The sequence below is a fragment of the Gorilla gorilla genome, chromosome 12 (assembly GCF_029281585.2).
Source record: "Gorilla gorilla gorilla isolate KB3781 chromosome 12, NHGRI_mGorGor1-v2.1_pri, whole genome shotgun sequence".
Lineage (NCBI taxonomy): Eukaryota > Metazoa > Chordata > Mammalia > Primates > Hominidae > Gorilla > Gorilla gorilla.
The window spans coordinates 85,156,379-85,175,352 of record NC_073236.2 but is presented as its reverse complement, the minus strand read 5'-3'; the positions used below and the strand labels follow the sequence as shown (position 1 = coordinate 85,175,352).

Below are 18,974 nucleotides of genomic sequence, written 5' to 3'. Positions count from 1 at the left end.
TCTGTCTGTCTGAAAGATTTCCTCCCCGGCTGGAGGCCGGTGGACTCTGTTTGACCCTAACTCTTTGACTCACTCCTTACTCTTGCCTTGCCCCGGTTACTTAAGTTGGAGGTTGGGGCAGATCAGGGGTTGGATGCACTAGCACAGGCCAGTCTGGGTCAGCCACTGGATCAGTCACTAGCCCCTGTTCCAGTTTGGGTTGAATTTAAGGGCTTGCTGTGAGACTGATGTAATCAAAAAACAAGCCCTTCCTTTCTGCCTCTCTTCTGGCCTTCAAGTGTGTTGGAAAGGAAAAATATTCCTTTGCTTACCACATCTGAGAGGGTTTCCTGGGACCCCTGGTCAGGTTGACTTAAAATAAGACGGGTGGAGAGGGGATTACTCTTGTTTCCAATAAAGATTGAGCTCCTGTCTTTACCACTTCCAATCTTTTTTTCTGAGCTGATTCCCAGGCTGAACTATATGTTCTAGGGTGGTATTGTGGAATAGAGAATAACTTATATTTATAATTTTGTATCTGTTGCTTTTAAAACAGCTGCAAAAAAGAAAAATAAATCCACCAAACCCTCCTTAAATGAGCATGAGAAACAGCAATTGGGCAAAGCATTCTTAACCTAGGGAAAAAGAATTTCCTTTTTTTGTAATATTAACTCTGAGTATTTTGTAAATAAGATATCCTATGTACTTCCATGTTAGATGCACACAGCGGGTTTCCTGCAGGCGGGCTTGGCTGTTAGGGATGTGTGCATTCAGGCAGGCATGCAGCTGCCTTGCTGCTTCCTCGGGTTTTTTTTATGTCCCCAGTGCTGCAACTGCACAAAGCTGTTGGAAGCAGATGATGCTGTCAAGACTCCTGGATATGATAAAACGTTTCAGCAGCAGCAGCCCTCAGTTGTGGCTTAACCTTCCTTTTGCCCTTGACCAAGAGCCTGGGCTACTGGTGTTCCAGAGCTTCCTTAGGATTCCTCAGTTTTAAAAATGAAACGTAAAGATAACCCTGTACGATCAATAAGCATAATAAAGATGGAAGGAGGGAGCTTTCCAATGACCTGCCATCAGGAGAGCTACATTTTCTTATTTTTCTCCATTGATGTTAACTGAATTCTGATTTCACTTTAATATCCCCAGAGGCCCACAGAACTGAAACTGACCCTAGAGGGTACTTGTCTGTTATGAAAACACACACATCTGTGAGTTCCAGGTGTTGTAGGAGCACAGACTAAGTAAACATCTAAACCTTCAGATATAATCCCCGCTCCTCGAAACATCCTGACACTGTGGTGAAGCGATTCTCCTAGAATGTAAAGTCATTATAATGTGCTTACGTTCAGGAAGTTTCCTGAGTTGTTGAAAGAGTACCAGAACAAAGACACTGACTCTAACAGATGTGGGTGGGGTATGAGTGGCCTTCAAAGTGCCTGTGAGTGGGAAGAGACTGTCCTCAGCCTGCCCCAGGGGATGTGAACAGGGAGGGAGGGAGCTCCTGACCAAGAGGGAAATTCCAGCCACAGCACAGTTCATGGGGAGCAAGGAACAGTATCCAGCTTCATAAAGCAAGACCCTGTCTCACACTGGAAAACAGGCTCAGAAGTTACCCAGCTGTTTCACTCAGGCACCTGGGGTTCTTGACTATTCACAGAAACCAGAACACCCGCATCTGCTTCATGTGATGAGGGAGCTTTTTTGAGTCTTATTACAGGGAGAGAAAGTGAGAGATGGAAAAGCACTCTTAAGAGTGTGGAAACTACTGCCTAGTTTTAAAAGGTCCTTCTCAGGCCCTTCCCTGTAATTGAATCCGTGATCCAACATGGAGAGAATTTCCTGAGTTTCACTTCCCACGAATGATGTCTGTTGCACTAGTAAACCATTAAGCCACACTCACTTCTTTTAAGTGTTTTCTGAGTCAGCGGCAGTCCCAGATGCCTGTGTGGCTGTGTTTCACACCACACAAAGGCCGTTGTCACACCTGCGCATAGATCGGTGTCATTTGGACATGTGACTCTAAATCCTTGCCTCCTTCTTCCCATCTTGATGGTCCCACTATAGGAGAAAGGCTGCCTGGGCCGGTAACTGCCGGGCATATATGAGAGTTGATTATATAAGAAATACATTCAGGATTCTGTATGGTCATATTTCTCCCTTAATGAATCTTTCCAGTGTTTGAAGTTGCTTTCATTTCTGTTATTTCCGTGAGAGGCGAGGATGTGTGTCCTGTTGTTAATTTCCAGTATCTGGGATTCTTCCCTGCCACTGTAGGACTTCAATGAGATGCCATGCCAAAGGGAATGGAATCCTTTATCCCTTTGATTACTGGCAGGACTCCTGCATTTGTCACTAACTCCAACTCATATTATCTCCTTTCTAAAGATTTGCGTTCTTGAACTCCCCTAGAAATAGAACTGGAATTTGAGGGAAGGGAATTTCCTTTTGACATTCCTAACCCATCCACATTCTTAGATGACTAATTCTTTTTAGCCCAAATTCACTAACAATCTTTTTTTTTTTTTAATTTAATTTTGGTTTCTGATGATAGATGGCAATGACATAAAATGTCTCTGGCCTTTATTATTTTTTGTTGTTATAAAAGCAGTAAATGTCTGACATTTTCAAGGGGAAAACTACTGCCCTTAATCCCATCTGTAGCATATGCTATTTAAGTGTTTACTTTCTAACCCATGCCTTGGAGTTTTATATCATTTAATATGTATAAACTATTTTCATTTAGCATTATAGTATAATTATTTTTCTATGTTTGCATTTTGCCTATGTGGGATAAGCATATTAAGATCCCTTTTCCTGATGCTATGGAACTCCTTTCAACTTAAAAAAATTAAAAAGGCATTATTTGTGTCTAACATATGCCTAATAATATTTTTATTTCAATAATTGTATGTAATACTGTAATTTACATAATATAAATTATATATGATGTTATAACATGTAAATATGTATAATTTCTACTGTTCTGTAGCCACTGGTACCTGCAGGAGCTATAGGGGCAGAGGGCTTTTCCCTTTGATTCTCCAGGCAGACAATGGCTATGACACTGCATTGTCAGCAGCCACTGAGGGCCCGTGTGGTGCATGCATCTCTACTCTAAGATCTTTCTTTCTCCTGGGGAAGTTTCTTCAGACACCAGTCAGCAGCACGTGTTCACCAAGCTGCTCTTGCTCAGCGTGGTGGAGAATCCAAGGTTGTGTGTGTTCTTCCTCATCCCTGCCTCAGGGTTTGGTGGATAGAGGAGAGACCTTGTGCAGGCACAGGCAGTGAGAAATTGCTCTAAGAATCAGAATGAAAACCCAGCTCTCCTCAGTTGCACTCTGCCTTTATCCATCTTAATACCCTGAATATAGACTGGCTTTCTTGTTTTAGGCAACTCAGGAATATCAAGGAAGTGTATGTGTGGCAGTGCTTTTGAATCCTCAGTGGGTCCTCCCCTATTGGAAATGAAGCTCTCCGCTATTGTAGTGGAGCCACTGGAAGGCAATCCTTTGCTAGGCATTCACGCTGCTGTTTCTCAGTTTCCAGTCTCTAAGCCACGGGGTGCATGAAGGAAGTTTGCCGAAGAGTGCTGGCACCTTCACAGCAGATAGGGAAGGAGCCAAGTAGGGAGCGAGCACCCCCTTTACCTTAGCGTTTACCAAATTCAGCAGCTCTTTCCAGTTCTTACAAGTTATTTATTTAAGGTTTTGTGTTTTAACTTCTTTGAGCTTTAGTTACCCTTATCAATTGATTAAAAGTGGGATTGAGTTAGTATATAGTCTTATAGGTCTAAAAATTTTCATTACTTTTTGTTTTATTTTTGGTGAGTTTTTTTCAAGATGAGAAACTGTTTATCAGGAAACATTTGTTTAAAGCCAGTTACATGAATATATATATTTTCTTAGCCTTGTATGTGTCACCCAGTTATGAGCTTCTTGAAAATAAGTTTCCACTTCTCCCCCGGTGCCTAAAATAAGGACTTGTACAAAGCGTGTGCTCATATTTTTTTCTTAACACCAGATTAGGAATCACCAAATTTGTATAGATCATTTGACAGTATGTTCGGCCTGTTGTGTGGTTTGGGCAGATTTTGGGGTCTCTCTGGGACCATGGCTTACTCCTTTGGAGGATGCTAAAATCTCTTTATCTTGTCTCCTTCACATTATTGAGAACTGCAAGCAAACTCTTTTTAGCATAGTTAGGAATTCAGGAAATAAATTGATTTGTATTCTGTATTTCAAGATTCTCTACTTCCTTTTTTAAAAATTATTTTTGTTACCATTCTAATAGACATAGGAAGAATCGTGAGACAGCCAGTGAACTTTTGATGAGGTTGAAGGACAACAGGGATCTACAGAAATTCCTGCAAGATTGTCAAGAGGTATGTTACTCTTTAATCCCTGTATTCCTGGGTTCCAGTAATAGCAATTGCCAACCAGCGTTTAGCACAAGAGCCTTTTGAATTATAAAATTAATGAAACCAGAAATCCATAGCACCCATTTGACTCGCAGGCAGGGATACGTGGCACTTCATCAGTTCTCCAGCCTACAAGGTACAGCTTAATTAGATCATTATAATCTAGACGATTATATTAATAGTATAGTACTGCACTGTTCATTACAGTAGACACCAGCCACAATGTCTTTATGGTTGGTTGGCTATTTCATTTTAAATTAACTATAATTACATAAAACTAAGAGCATAGTTCTTCCATCACTAGCTGTATTTTAAGTGCTCAGTAGCCAACTTTGACTAGTGGCTACCATGTTGGACAACACAGATATAGAACATTTCTGTCGTCAGAGGAAGTTCTATTGGATATTGATGTCCTAGAATATTGTGCAACCTAGAAGTATTTAGTGTCATGCTTTCACTCTTTAAAGCAATGTACATTTCAATGATATGGAAGGAAAGAACTAAAGGGAACTGAAACTGGCTACCAAGTAAGAAGCAGAGATTTTTCAAAATACAAATTAGTTTCTTATTCGCTTAAGACCTTCATCTATCCATCTTTCAGGCTGTTCCCATGTGTATCTAACATGCAAAGAGCAGTAATGCTGATTTCAAGCACCAAGTTTTAATGTGGCATTAATCTGATGATCATTATACTATTTCATGCTCTTCTGATACATGCACAAACTTTAAAAACTAAAGTTGGCCAGAAAAAAGTAGTTTCTCTGCACGCTAGTTGGAGAATAGCATCTAGCTGATTTCACGTGTGAGTTCGTGAGCACACCATATTTCTCTGTCTGCCGGAGAACAACAGACTCAGCCCTCTCTGGTTTATTAAAATAAAAATCCTCAGGCAAAAATGGGGTGGGGAATATCCACACAAAGCTGCAGGAACCTTGATGGGGCTAAGAGTATGGGGGTAGAATCAGGTCATACGCTGAGAATACAACTCCAATCATCACAGACACCCTGCATGCAAATGTGTGACTGTGCATTAAAAGAAATACGGCTCCAATGACAGCTGTGTTAGATCACGTATGACAGAAGCAATCCTTTGCATCCGTTAAACTGCTGTCTTACTGTGAATCTTGCAATATGCTCTTGCAGCAAAACCTTAAGAAGGAAAGCCCCTAAACTATGAAGCTTAGGGTCTGTCAGCTTTAAGCACCACATTGATGAATCCCGGTCTCTGGGGGATTTGCCCAGAGCCAGACAGGCTGAAGAGAGGAGTGCCTCTTCTAAGTGACACGCAAGCATTAGTAACCCATTTGAATAGGATACTCACTTACAGAGGCATTCATGTCCCAAGACAGGGCATAGAAGAGAGTAATGGGATCTAAAGTTAGCTATGTGGAGTTGCCTAGTGTGCTGCAGTAATACCAGTTGCCGTTTTTCACTGGAGGGAGTAAAAGGGATGAAGAGGTGTTTGTAGCTTGGGCTGTGTCTTCCACAGATTGGTAGTCCCTGTTTCACCTTGAGAAACCATCTGTGACTCCCTGTAACCTCAGCCCATATTCCTGGGGATAGGGGGTTCAATGGGATCCCACACTCCTGCTTTTAAAGGGCAAGTTAATAAGATGAAATTCATTTACCTAACCATGGTAAAGCTCAGTTTAAATCTAAGAAAAAGAAGACCAGGGAGTGAGCAATGAGTGGCCAGGGGAACCCGTGAGAGAAACCTATTTGTATTTGAAATTTCCAGTCTCTTATTTTCCACTGACATATGTAGATTTCGTAAGTAGACATGTATGGGAAAAGTAAGTAGATAAAGTTACAGTTCTTCCTGATAGAATCACAGGAAATGGTCAGTCTTAATAGGTCTTTAGATCTTTGTTTCCACTTGCTCTAAATGAGCATCCCTGGTTATGAGGCGTTCTCTCCTCCACACACACCTTGGCTGAGTTCCAGTGATTATGAGGCATGCCCAGGGGCTCTGTCTTCTGTGACTTCTCCTCAAAGGACACAGGAAAGTTTGGGTGGGGCTTTTTATGTCCAGGAGATGATTTGCAGATCTCTGTGTGACTGCTCTGCGAACTCATCCTGGTTTATCCTGTCTTCCCTTGTCCTGCCTGTCTCTCCTTGAGCTACATTAGAAGTTAGTACAGCCATAGTGTCTGTGGGAGGTGTCGGGTGTCCCACACCAGCATGTATAGTCTCTGCATGGTTGGTGGAATTTAGGTCAAGCTTGGGGGCTCTAAAACACTTGGTATAGTACTATAATCAAAAGGGTGATACAGTCATTGGCTATAAACTTTTCCATCATTCAGCCTTATTAAAATACACCCCTTTTAAGCCAGAATCTTTTGAGAATGGTGTTTGTGTGTGGACCAGCCCTACATTTGATAATCTACCTGTCATTCTGGTAGATATTTACAGAGCACTCAGAGGTCAAATTTAATACTATTACAGGATGTTGGTATTGTTCAAGGTATGGGGAATCCAGGGGTCTGTCTCTTTGTTCAGCTTCCTTCCTTGTTGGGTGCCTTGGTTAGAGAAGGTGTGGATTGTAAGATCCGCCCCTATTACCACCCCCATAAACACCACCTAGATGCGGACAGCTATTGTACCAGCAATACAGTATGCTGGCATATACAGTATGCTGGCATATACAGTATGCTGGAATGAGCAGGGACCCTCCTATTCCCAGTTACAGTGGAAAGATAGAGACCATCATCATCTTTGTAGTGGTTTTGTTTTGTTTTGTTTTGTTTTGTTTTGTTTGAGACAGAGTCTCACTCTGTTGCCCAGGCTGGAGTACAGTGGTGGGATCTCGGCTCTCTACAGCCCCCACCTCCTGAGTTCAAGCAAGTCTCCTACCTCAGCCTTCCAAGTAGCTGGGATTCCAGGCATGCACCACCATACCCAGCTAGTTTTTGTATTTTTAGTAGAGACCAGGTTTCACCCTGTTGGACAGGCTGGTCTTGAACTCCTGGCCTCAAGTGACCCACCCGCCTTGGCCTCCCAAAGTGCTGGGATTACAGGTGTGGGCCACCAAGCCTGGCCCGTAGTGTTATTTTAATGTGATATCCTGAAAAATGAATGAATGATTTTAAAGGTATTCCTTTTGTGTTGTATGTCCTCACATTACACCACCTATTCTCTGGAACTGATTTTTATTTTTCCAGGAAGGCAGTATATCTACATGTGTCTGGTACGGGGATGTGAGTTTGTCCTTTACTGTTAGCTTAATTCAACGATCAAAGCATTTTTTCCTTATCTTTTTCCGTCTGCACAGTGTTCTTTTCTGCAGAGAATGAGTAAATTCTTAAATGACCTTTGTAAATGCCCACAAATAATAACTGTAGCTTTGGTTGCAGAATGCTGATGAACTAGCAAGTTCCATAGATCCATTTCATTGTGCTGTATCGCATGATGCTTTATCTGTAGGATGATGTGTTCAGCAAAGAGCAGATTTGTTTGTAAGCCTCTGATTTTTATGTAGCGCTCTCTCTCTCTCTCTTTTTAATCCCTCTTGGGTAAGTGGTTATGAATAGTGAAAATATGTGGATGTCCTTGGCACTTTGAATCAATAAATGCCTTCTGTTTTGTGTGTATGTACAGAATACTGGGAAAAATTTTGTCATTAAGTTTTACTTTAACTTCTTTTCCCCTAAGATTGAATGGCCATAGTCTTTCAGATTTTAGCTGCCCAGATAACTGGAACATAGATAATTATTTCCAAGTAGGAAGTGCGTGCCTTTATTGTGTAATAGATCCATGGTCTTTGATGACAAAGGGCTTTATGAGATTTGCTAGTTTTTCCCTCAACAAAGAGTGACATCAAAAATCTCACTACCTTTTGCTTTTAACCCCCTCCCACCCCTGCCTCCTGTCCCATTCCCTGTATGGTGAATAGCCTGAGAAAGATAGGGATAGTGCCCAAGAGTTCACCCACTTTCAGAGCCGGGGGGCTCCTGTGACCCACGTCGCTCTCCTTGACATCATTTCCAAAAAACAAATCTCGGGGAGCCTTTCCTGGCAGCAGCCCACAGCAGGACTGGAAGGGCCTTGGAAATGTTAATTCTGTAAGTACTTCTACTGGTTTTATGTGTCACTTCTAGATCTTTGTTGGTAGAACCATGAAGGATTTAAGGTGCCAATTTGTTGTGACAATAACTGGTGTAAAAGTGGGCTTCTCACGGTCACTCAGGAGAAGGGACATGGTCCCTTCAGTTGGTTACTTCTGATTCCAGGCTGGCTCTGCATTCTTTTGTGTATCTTCAGCCTGGGCAAACAAAAAGCTCTTCCTAGGTTAGCAAAGCAAATGGAGTGGGAATCAGGACTCTGGCATGGCCCTTACAGGCAGGCAGTAATGAGCTAGGGCCGATTCGGGATGGAAGCCAGCAAAAGTGGGTCTGGGCCTGGCGTTTGGCTGACCCTGGTAAGAGAGCTCCTTTCTCAGGTCTGTCAGCGGCCAGCAGCCTTTGTGTGGCTCTCCAGGGTTCAGATCCAAGCAGACATCTTGGGTCTCAAAATCAAGTCCTGTGAAGTGTTCTTGGTGTGAATGAAAGGTTCTTTAGAGAACTAGAGGCTATAGAAAAAGAGGTGAAGGTGAGTCAAACTTGAAGGAAACATTGAAAGGGCATGATTGTTGCCTTAGCCCTACAGTGAGCAAGTTATTTATGCCTTTTTGCATTCCCTTCTATGCACCCACAAAAAGGGGGAGGTAATAAATAAGTAGTTTTTTTTTTTTTTAAATGAAAAGAACTAAGAGTAAGAAGGATTGCCAAATGGAGTAAAAGTCAATCATGATTAACATGGTATAGCTGACACAGGTATTTGGAAGAGAAAAAGAGTCATGTCTTGGACTGGTTAGGGTAGAATTTTAAACACGGGCCTTTTGTGGGGAAAGCCAGTTATGAGTGCCAAACAGTTTGAAAACTGGCTTATAGAGCTTTTGTACTTCTGGAATGAATGTTAGATATAGTTTGGAGCAGAGCTCAGGTACAAGCTCCATCTAATGGACACCTGTCATGACGGGTCAGAGTTGTGAAGTTAAATATTTGGTTGTCTGTCACCATGGAAACGTGTGTAGTACGCATAATATGACATAAACACAACCCTTTCCAGGCGGAAAAAAGGCTGATGTCTAGGATCACAATCTCTGAATCCTTCTGATCTTTCTGTAGCTGTCTCTCTGGATCAATGAGAAGATGCTCACAGCCCAGGACATGTCTTACGATGAAGCCAGAAATCTGCACAGTAAATGGTTGAAGCATCAAGCATTTATGGCAGAACTTGCATCCAACAAAGAATGGCTTGACAAAATCGAGAAGGTAAGTTAAAACATTTGATGTGGCCATGGTGAGAAAACAAACAGGGTAGTAATAAACTCCTTTTTATTTAGCACATTTTCCAGCATATCTGATCTTATCTGTACATTTACGTAAGTTACACAGCCAGTAATAGCTCCCTTTGCACGTACAGGTTCCTGACTTCAACCCTTCAAAAGGGAAAAAAGCAGAAACCCAACCAGAAAGTAGAAAATGCTTGATTTATCTTAGAACGAATACTAGGCATTTAGTTTCTGTTGTGCCTCTCATCTGCTGTTGCTGATGGACTGTGAGCTCTCATGCAGAGATTCCACTGTCTTGATCATATTATTTGTGTTGTACTGTGACAGATTGCACATAATTTTAAATATATACATATTTTTTAAAATTGCTTTTTCCTATGAGACTACTGTATACCGGGCGCTATAATAATTACTATGATGTGTTACTCTTGCACAGAGAGATTCTGGGCAGCATAACTGAAGATGAATATGGAGTCCCCCCCCCCCCCCCCCCCCACTTCTCTCCTTTTAGACTTTTTATAGTGTTTCAGATTCTTCACGGTTAAAATAATGTGTTGGCAGGGCATGGTGGCTCATGCCTGTAATCCCAGCACTTTGGGAGGCCAAGGCAGATGGATCACTGGAGGCCAGGAGTTTCAGACCAGCTTGGCCAACATGGTGAAACCCCATCTCTATGAAGTATACAAAAATAGCCAGGCCTGGTGGTATGTGCCTGTAATCACAGCTACTGGGGAGGCTGAGGCACAAGCCCAGGAGGCAGAGGTTGCAGTGAGCTGAGATCGCGCCACTGTACTTAAGCCTGGGTGATAGAACGAGACCCTGTCTCAATATAATAACAATAATAATAATAATAATGTGTTGTATATCATCTTTGGTCATGGAATGGAGGAGATGAAGTCACGTTATTAGCATTCAGTATTCCGTTGCCCCAGTTGAAACTATTTCAGCATGTAACATTTATTGCTTAATTCCCATGAAACCCATGTAATGTACACAACCTAGGTCGTTGTTGATTTTATTGAGCAGTAACTTCATGTGGAAAGACTGTGTGTATTGAATGAATGGGTAAATCACAGATCAAATGTCCTAGGTTTGTTTTTCACAGTGACATTTTTTCTGTAGCAAACTTGTTTATTTACAACCATGTTGGTTTTGTTTTCCAGGAAGGAATGCAGCTCATTTCAGAAAAGCCTGAGACGGAAGCTGTGGTGAAGGAGAAACTCACTGGTTTACACAAAATGTGGGAAGTCCTTGAATCCACTACCCAGACAAAGGCCCAGCGGCTCTTTGATGCAAACAAGGCCGAACTTTTCACCCAGAGCTGTGCAGATCTAGACAAATGGCTGCACGGCCTGGAGAGTCAGATTCAGTCTGATGACTATGGCAAAGACCTGACCAGTGTCAATATCCTGCTGAAAAAGCAACAGGCAAGTGGACAAGCCATCATGGACTTGGGTGTATTTCTGTTTTACAGCCATAGTCCTTAGAGTCTTTTCTCACCCGCTGCATTATCAGGAGTCCACCTTCCATGGGAAGGCATTTTTAACCCAGAAAAGTACTTGCTCTAACAGCATCGTAGAACATTTCCAGAATAGAAAGACACTTGTCCAGACTAGAAAGACACAGGAGTATTGGGTGTTGGCTGTCTGTGTATGGGATTGATAATTTTCTTAGTTAATGGGTATTATCACCGTTTAACAGTTAAATAAATGTTCATCTCATTCAATTCTGCATTTTACACGAAAGAAATATTCACATACTTTGTTGTTTAACATCTTGATTTGTGACAGTTATCTGAGTTGTTCAGGGCACTTTATAGATAATAAAAATAACTGTTTATATTACATCACCGTAGAGGGCTTTAAGGGCAAATGAATTTACCTCAGATTTACTTGAAAACAGTTCCATTGATGTTGAAAAGCAAGTCAGTGGCAAAATGTTCGAGTGGCTCCCATGGCTGGCTTTGCAGTGTGGCCAAGTCCCAGGCCCAGCAGTTCTGCTTAGAGCCAGTCACTGCAAAAGATAGTCTGTGCTGAGCGCTGAGGCTGCTTCTCTGCTCTCAGATGCTGGAGAATCAGATGGAAGTGCGGAAGAAGGAGATCGAAGAGCTCCAAAGCCAAGCGCAGGCCCTGAGTCAGGAAGGGAAGAGCACCGACGAGGTGGACAGCAAGCGCCTCACCGTGCAGACCAAGTTCATGGAGTTGCTGGAGCCCTTGAACGAGAGGAAGCATAACCTTCTGGCCTCCAAAGAGATCCATCAGTTCAACAGGGATGTGGAGGACGAGATCGTGAGTCGACCCATGCTGCACACATGGCTTTTCCACGAGCCCCCTTGCCTGTGCTAAAGCCCACATTCTCACTTCTCAGTCAGCCTCACCTTGGGCCACGTTGGCAAGCTGAGCTGCCAAACTCCACGCTCTGGATGGTCTAAAGTTTCTTTCCCTTTTCACCCTAAATGCAACTCCATTGGTCCTCTCACGTTATCTAGGGATACTGTAGGATTTTAATGGCCCTTAAACAGACTTTTTAAAAGTAATGAGGACTCACAGTGAGTTTGACCTTGAGGATGAGGTAAAGTTGGAAAGACTCTCCCTAGCCCTGTCTCGGAGAACAAGGGCGTGCTTCCCCAGACAGCCCTCCCGAGGGGGCTGAGCACTCTCTGAAGCTCACCCTTTCTGTCCCTCACTGCCCCTCACTGCTCGTTTGTGTCGTATATTTGTTCCTCTGAGTGGATCTGACCACTTATTTAAAATTCTTCCCAGTTGTGGGTTGGAGAGAGGATGCCTTTGGCAACTTCCACGGATCATGGCCACAACCTCCAGACTGTGCAGCTGTTAATAAAGAAAAATCAGGTAAGCCTTTCTGCTCGAGCTAGTTCTGTCTGATAAATAATTGTTCTAAATTATGAGACTGAGAATGGCAGAGAGCTTTGAAGCCTTGCTATTTCTTTCTGGCCCTAACAGCTTGACATAAGCAGCAGACGGCTGCCATTTAGCAAGCCTTTGTGTGTATTTTCCACTCCCTCCAGACCCTCCAGAAAGAAATCCAGGGGCACCAGCCTCGCATTGACGACATCTTTGAGAGGAGCCAAAACATCGTCACTGACAGCAGCAGCCTCAGCGCTGAGGCCATCAGACAGAGGCTTGCCGACCTGAAGCAGCTGTGGGGTCTCCTCATTGAGGAGACAGAGAAACGCCACAGGCGGCTGGAGGAGGCGCACAGGGCCCAGCAGTACTACTTTGACGCTGCTGAGGCCGAAGCCTGGATGAGCGAGCAGGAGCTGTACATGATGTCAGAGGAGAAGGCCAAGGTGAGAGGAGGCGGGAAGCATCCCTGTCCCAGGAGAGCCTCAGGTTCAAACCCTGGGCTTACTTTCTGCTAGCGGCTCTGTCTTTATAAAAATTTCCCTTGTAGCCTTTGAGTGTTAAGGGGACACCATGTGCATGAAGGTGTCTGAAATCCAGCTGCTGGTTTCCCTTTGGTGCAGCATTTTCTTATCTGAATCCTAGTGTGCCATTAAGAACAGGTTCATCCTTTCATCTTTGAAATATGCCAGAGTCCTTCCTGCTGTCTATTTATAGGTTCCCTAAACTTTACAAAATACAGGATGGCTTGGAGACAATTTGAAATTATTGCAAGGTTCCAGGAATGCTGCCGTTTACATACTTGATGGACCTTGAGGAATTCCAGCGAACCAGGCACACTTGGTCTGCCCAAGCTTTTCTCTGAGAGGAGCCCTGCTCATTCTGCGTTCTGCTTGTGTTTATCTTCTGCACAGGCTTCTGTGGTCCAGTCCATATGGAAGCTCTTGGAACACTTCTGTGTTCCACTGTCCGTACTGCACCTCTGGAGTTTTTCTTTCTACTGATCCTTCCTCCTACCCTGCTGAGCAGCTGGTCTGTCGCTCCTTAAGGTGATGTAGGGCCAGAGGGGACCGCTATGGTTGTGATGTTCTCCTGTCTTTGCAGGATGAGCAGAGTGCCGTCTCCATGTTGAAGAAGCACCAGATCTTAGAACAAGCTGTGGAGGACTATGCAGAGACCGTGCATCAGCTCTCCAAGACCAGCCGGGCCCTGGTGGCTGACAGCCATCCTGAAAGGTGAGCGCTGCTTCATGAGTGTGAGACCCGGCTCTCGATTCCTCTCAGTTAGGGTCTCTTGCTAACCCCCACCAAAAGAAAATGTCAGCATTCATCATGACTTGCTGGTAAGGCAAATCTTTGAGAAGCATTTTTAAAACAGACCCATCATTTAAAACATCCTATCATGATTAGGATGGGTGAACTGTTATATTAGGAAATTGCTCTTGTGGGTTAAATATCTCCTGTTGGCCAAGGCTCTCCTGAAAGAATATTGGTGTCAGGAGTCAAAAGTACAGGTTGACTAGGCTGGGCAGTCAACGTAAAGTGGCTTACACTTGTAATCCCAGCACTTTACCAAGCCAAGGTGGGAGGATTGCTTGAGCTCAGGGGTCCAAAGACCAATCTCGGCAATGTGGCGAAACCTCATCTCTACAAAAAATACAAAAAATCAGCTGGGTGTGGTGGCACACGTCTGTACTACTCAGCTATTCAGGAGGCTGAGGTTGGGGGGATGGTTTGAGTCCAGGAGTTTGAGGCTACAGTGAACCATGTTCACACTGCTGCACTCCAGCCTGGGTGACAGAGTGAGACCTTGTCTCAAAAAAATAAAAATGATCAGAAATACAGGTTGACTTGCATGGTGGATACAGATAGTCATAGCACTTACACTTGGGCTGAAAAAGTCATCCAGTTTAGTAAAGTAATTACTAGTTTTAAGAGGAGCATTAGACAAGAATGCATAGACCTGTAAAATGAAGGGGCTCCCAGGAAGAACAAAGTGATAACACCTCCTAACTCTTAGATATCAAGTGATTAGAACACCTTCGAGGAAAAAGAAGAGGTGAGTGTGTGGTACTCATCCGGCCCCTGTATTAACTTCCAAAGCAGTCATTTTAGGATTTTTGTGTAAATGCCTTTTATGACTTGGAAAGGAATTGGCCTTGTGCATTTAACCAGGGCAGGTTAGGGGAGATGAGGTCAGTGGCTCTGTTGGTGTAGGAGGTTCTTAAGATGTTCTGATCAGGATTCCCGGGAAAGTGGCCTTCCTAGTCTCCAGGAATAGGCACCAACATGTCCTTGTCTCTGATATTCTGGTTTGTAGACCATCACTCTGGGGAGAAGTTGGAGGGAGGGGGATTCAGTCTCCTGACTGCGCACCTGGGAATCATGAGATGGAGCAGCCGGTCCAGCCCTCCTAACAAGGATGGGCACTCAGCCCAGAGAAGGTAGAGGGCCGTGCGTGCCACACTGGCTGTGTCATTTGTCCCTCTGGCAGCATGGTACCAGAGAATGCAAGACCAATCTGGATTTTGCATTAACTTATTTTCTCTTTTGCCACCTTCCTGACTGGGAAGATTTTGCATTAACTTTTAACATCAAAGGAAATCCTGATTTGCAGAGCCAGAGGTGCAGAGAGAATTTTCCCCTTTCCCCGCTAAATTCGCGTACCCCCACTATTCACTGCAGCAGAGTGAGGCACTACCCATCCCTAGTGTAATAGTAGGGATAGGTGAATTTAGTTTACATATTGGCTCTTTTGTTTACATATTGGCTCTTCACGACTTCAAATTGTGGCCAATTTCAGAATTTTATTTTTCATGCTAAATAGGTTAACCAGAGTTTCCTTTGAGAAATATGATGTAATATGCTCTCCCATTATCTCCACCTCATTTGTTTTTCCCCTGAAGAAACTTGACATTTAAGATCCTTTTTCTCCCCATTGCTCCTTTTCTTTTTCAGTGAGCGCATTAGCATGCGGCAATCCAAAGTGGATAAACTGTACGCTGGTCTGAAAGACCTTGCTGAAGAGAGAAGAGGCAAGCTGGATGAGAGACACAGGTTATTCCAGCTCAACCGGGAGGTGGACGACCTGGAGCAGTGGATCGCTGAGAGGGAGGTGGTCGCAGGGTCCCATGAACTGGGACAGGACTATGAGCATGTCACGGCAAGTACTTGAGGCAGTGCATGAGTTGGTTGTGCAGTAAGCGATGGTGTGGAAGGCCATTTGCATTCCTTATCTGTGAGCAGATAAAATGCCCTGGACTCCAGTCAGAGGTCTTGGGGTTTAGTTTTAAGGTGGTGTTTCTTTTATAAGCAGGTGACTCGCATTTAGGTTGGCTAACCTCTCTGTGCACCCCTTCCTCCGGTAGTAAAAGGAGGTGGAGGTAGTGCCTCACTCTGCTGCAGTGAGCAAGAAGGAAACCCAGTTGCCAAGAGGTTCTCGAGCTAAGATATATTGTTCTGAAGTCATGAGTATTATTGGCTACATCTTGCTTAGAGGCAGTTTCTTTCCAAAGGGTATTCATGTGATCAGGAAATACAGAGTTCACAGTGGGCTCACTGATTTCCTTACCCATCCCCGTTTCAGATGTTACAAGAACGATTCCGGGAGTTTGCCCGAGACACCGGGAACATTGGGCAGGAGCGCGTGGACACGGTCAATCACCTGGCAGATGAGCTCATCAACTCTGGACATTCAGATGCCGCCACCATCGCTGAATGGAAGGATGGCCTCAATGAAGCCTGGGCCGACCTCCTGGAGCTCATTGACACAAGAACACAGATTCTTGCCGCTTCCTATGAACTGCACAAGTTTTACCACGATGCCAAGGAGATCTTTGGGCGTATACAGGACAAACACAAGAAACTCCCTGAGGAGCTTGGGAGAGATCAGAACACAGTGGAGACCTTACAGAGAATGCACACTACATTTGAGCATGACATCCAGGCTCTGGGCACACAGGTGGGTATGGCAGCCACCCAGGGGTGCTGGGGAGGCTTTTTCTCCATAGAACATCTTTGGGCATCTGTAAGTATCTCCCCGTTCCTTGGCTCTTCAAAAGAATTGCCCCAATTAAGCACATACATGTACCCACTTTGTAATAGTGCTCCATTTGGGAGAATTTATCTGTCCATAAAGGTCTACGTTTGCCACATTTGTGAACATTAGATGAGAGCCCCCATGATTAAAATAAATAAACCAGATGCATACACAGTTGTTTGCAAGTTATAGGCCTCAGCAAGTATTTTTATTATGTTAGCATATCCATCCAGAACAATTTCCAAAATAATATTTTACTATTTTTCATCAACCAGGTTCTAAGTTATATGTCTGGAAAAATAAAAAAACAGGATTCTGACATTTTATCATGCCTCGTCCCCAGTATGAAATGACTGGCACTAAGACTTTGTTTAAAAGATGTTTGACAAAGTAGTAACAATATAACAGAATCTAGTGTAATCACTCTCTAGTTTCCTTTCTGATCTCTGCACAGTTTCTTGTTTAGTCTTATGCCTTTTAGTTGAAAAACAAATTGTATTTTTTTTTTCTTCTAAGTTTCATGGCCCTAGAGAAGAAGCCAATTTTATTAAAGATGTTATCCCTGATTATGTCAAGGGTTCTTGTTGTTAAGAGTATATTGAGTATCTAAGTTATCTCAGCGTTTTCTGTTAAAAGCCAAATAGTGTTTTTCGCTTTATGAGATACATACTCTCTGTTGCAGCTCTGCCCTCTGTCATTGTAGAATAAAGCAGCCATAGACAGTTAGAAGATGAATGAGCATAGCTGTGTTCCAATAAATCTTTATTTACAGAAACAGGCCACCCAGATATGGCCTTGGGCTGACCCAGTCTAGTGCCTCAGCCTCTAAATAGCTTTGGTATACTTTGGGATTTGTTCTGTGAAGGGACCACCTTGATAGTTGTTCTCTCTCACTTCCCCTTAATTCTTAATTCTTGTCACTATGACGGCAAGTTTAATTTACGTCTCTAAGCTTTGGTTCCCTAATAGTTTAAGGATTGAGGTGCAAAACATATGACATAGTGAGATCTCTAGAAATGTTTTCTAATTATTATTATATAACAAAAGTTTAGGGAAACATGGGATACCTAGAGATAGAATTAGATAACACCTTAACAACGTAGTTCTTTCGTCTGCGCCTCTAAAATCATTTACTTTTAGAACTGCAAGACACTTGAGAGGAGTTGCTCTCTCATTTTTTCTTTAAATCCCTTCGCCTCATTAGACTTAGAGATGAGGAAGCCAAAGAAGGGTCTCGGAACATCCAGGGTGGGAATCTCGTCCCTCGAGTCTGATAGTCTGCACCTCACCATACCCACTGGGCTGTGATGTTTATAGCAGTGAAAAGGATGTGTGTCCTAAAAAGGATGTGTGTCCTACTGCAGGTATTGACCTGATCTGGGTTTCTTTTCACAGAATAACAGAGCAGAAGGGAAGGCTCATGGTCCAGGCTCCTAGGAGTACATGGTGCTTCTTCTTTGGTTGTTTCCTTTTGTGCCAACTTGAAGTGCCACTGTCTCCATTCTGCACAGGAGCTGTGGGAATGACACATAGCACTGATGGAGGTCTTGAGTGGTTATGCAAAGCAATAGATCATATTTGTGGAAATTTTCACTTTTGCTGTCCTCTTGTACCTTACATTTTATTGCGAGCAAATTGAAAACAGCCAGAGACACAGAAACAGGTGTTTTGAAAAATGTGGTTCATTGTGTAGGAAAAATAGCTTTTCAAATAATTTCCTAGGAATTTGCTCATTGTAATTTGAGTTAAACCTGAGCCATAATCAAAGAATATTTCCAAAAATCCTTTAGGATATGGAAATCAAATCACACTGGAAACCAAAGCCTGTTGGTTCTTCTTTGCATCTTTTGCAGAAACTGCTTTTTTTCTTTTTTAACCTGTTATCACCTAAAGTGCTTCTGTGCAATCAGGGGTCAGTAATCCACCTCCCCACAAGCCTACTGCTGTCCGTCCCCACCCCCTTTTACCCCACTTAGCATTTCTCCATATTCTACTCTCATAGACATCTAAAAGCTCTCATAATCCAGGACAGTTGTCTGCGGACTTCTTTGATTACGTAGCTTTATCAGTACGTGATGATTGTGTGTCCATTCCCCTATATGTGTATGCCTTTAATTAGACATTGTACACAAGTATGGCACTACTGATGTTACATACTTTATATAAGACATGTAAGAGGAGAAAATTTAACTATAAAATTAGCTGCAGTTATTAGCTTCAGTTTTAAAGACATATACCATTCCCCAAAAAAAAGGTAAGAGTGTAATCTTATTTTTGTTTTTACAGAAGAAAACTATTATGCACGTTGTCTGCACTGTTTATTCCACTTCATTGTCATCTT

General features: G+C 43.1%; 1 protein-coding gene across 7 annotated transcripts in view; it reads left to right on the top strand.

Moving 5' to 3' along the window:
• Positions 1–18,974, top strand: part of SPTBN1 (spectrin beta, non-erythrocytic 1) — a 212,595-nt gene that overhangs the window by 176,354 nt on the left and 17,267 nt on the right. For all 7 annotated transcript variants that reach the window (XM_031008124.3, XM_055377900.2, XM_055377899.2 and 4 more), the window contains 9 exons: positions 4,273–4,363; positions 9,565–9,711; positions 10,895–11,158; positions 11,795–12,019; positions 12,494–12,583; positions 12,760–13,041; positions 13,700–13,830; positions 15,553–15,757; positions 16,181–16,555. In XM_031008124.3, the coding sequence (XP_030863984.1) occupies positions 4,273–4,363; positions 9,565–9,711; positions 10,895–11,158; positions 11,795–12,019; positions 12,494–12,583; positions 12,760–13,041; positions 13,700–13,830; positions 15,553–15,757; positions 16,181–16,555 (1,810 nt within the window). The remainder of the gene's footprint in view (positions 1–4,272; positions 4,364–9,564; positions 9,712–10,894; positions 11,159–11,794; positions 12,020–12,493; positions 12,584–12,759; positions 13,042–13,699; positions 13,831–15,552; positions 15,758–16,180; positions 16,556–18,974) is intronic.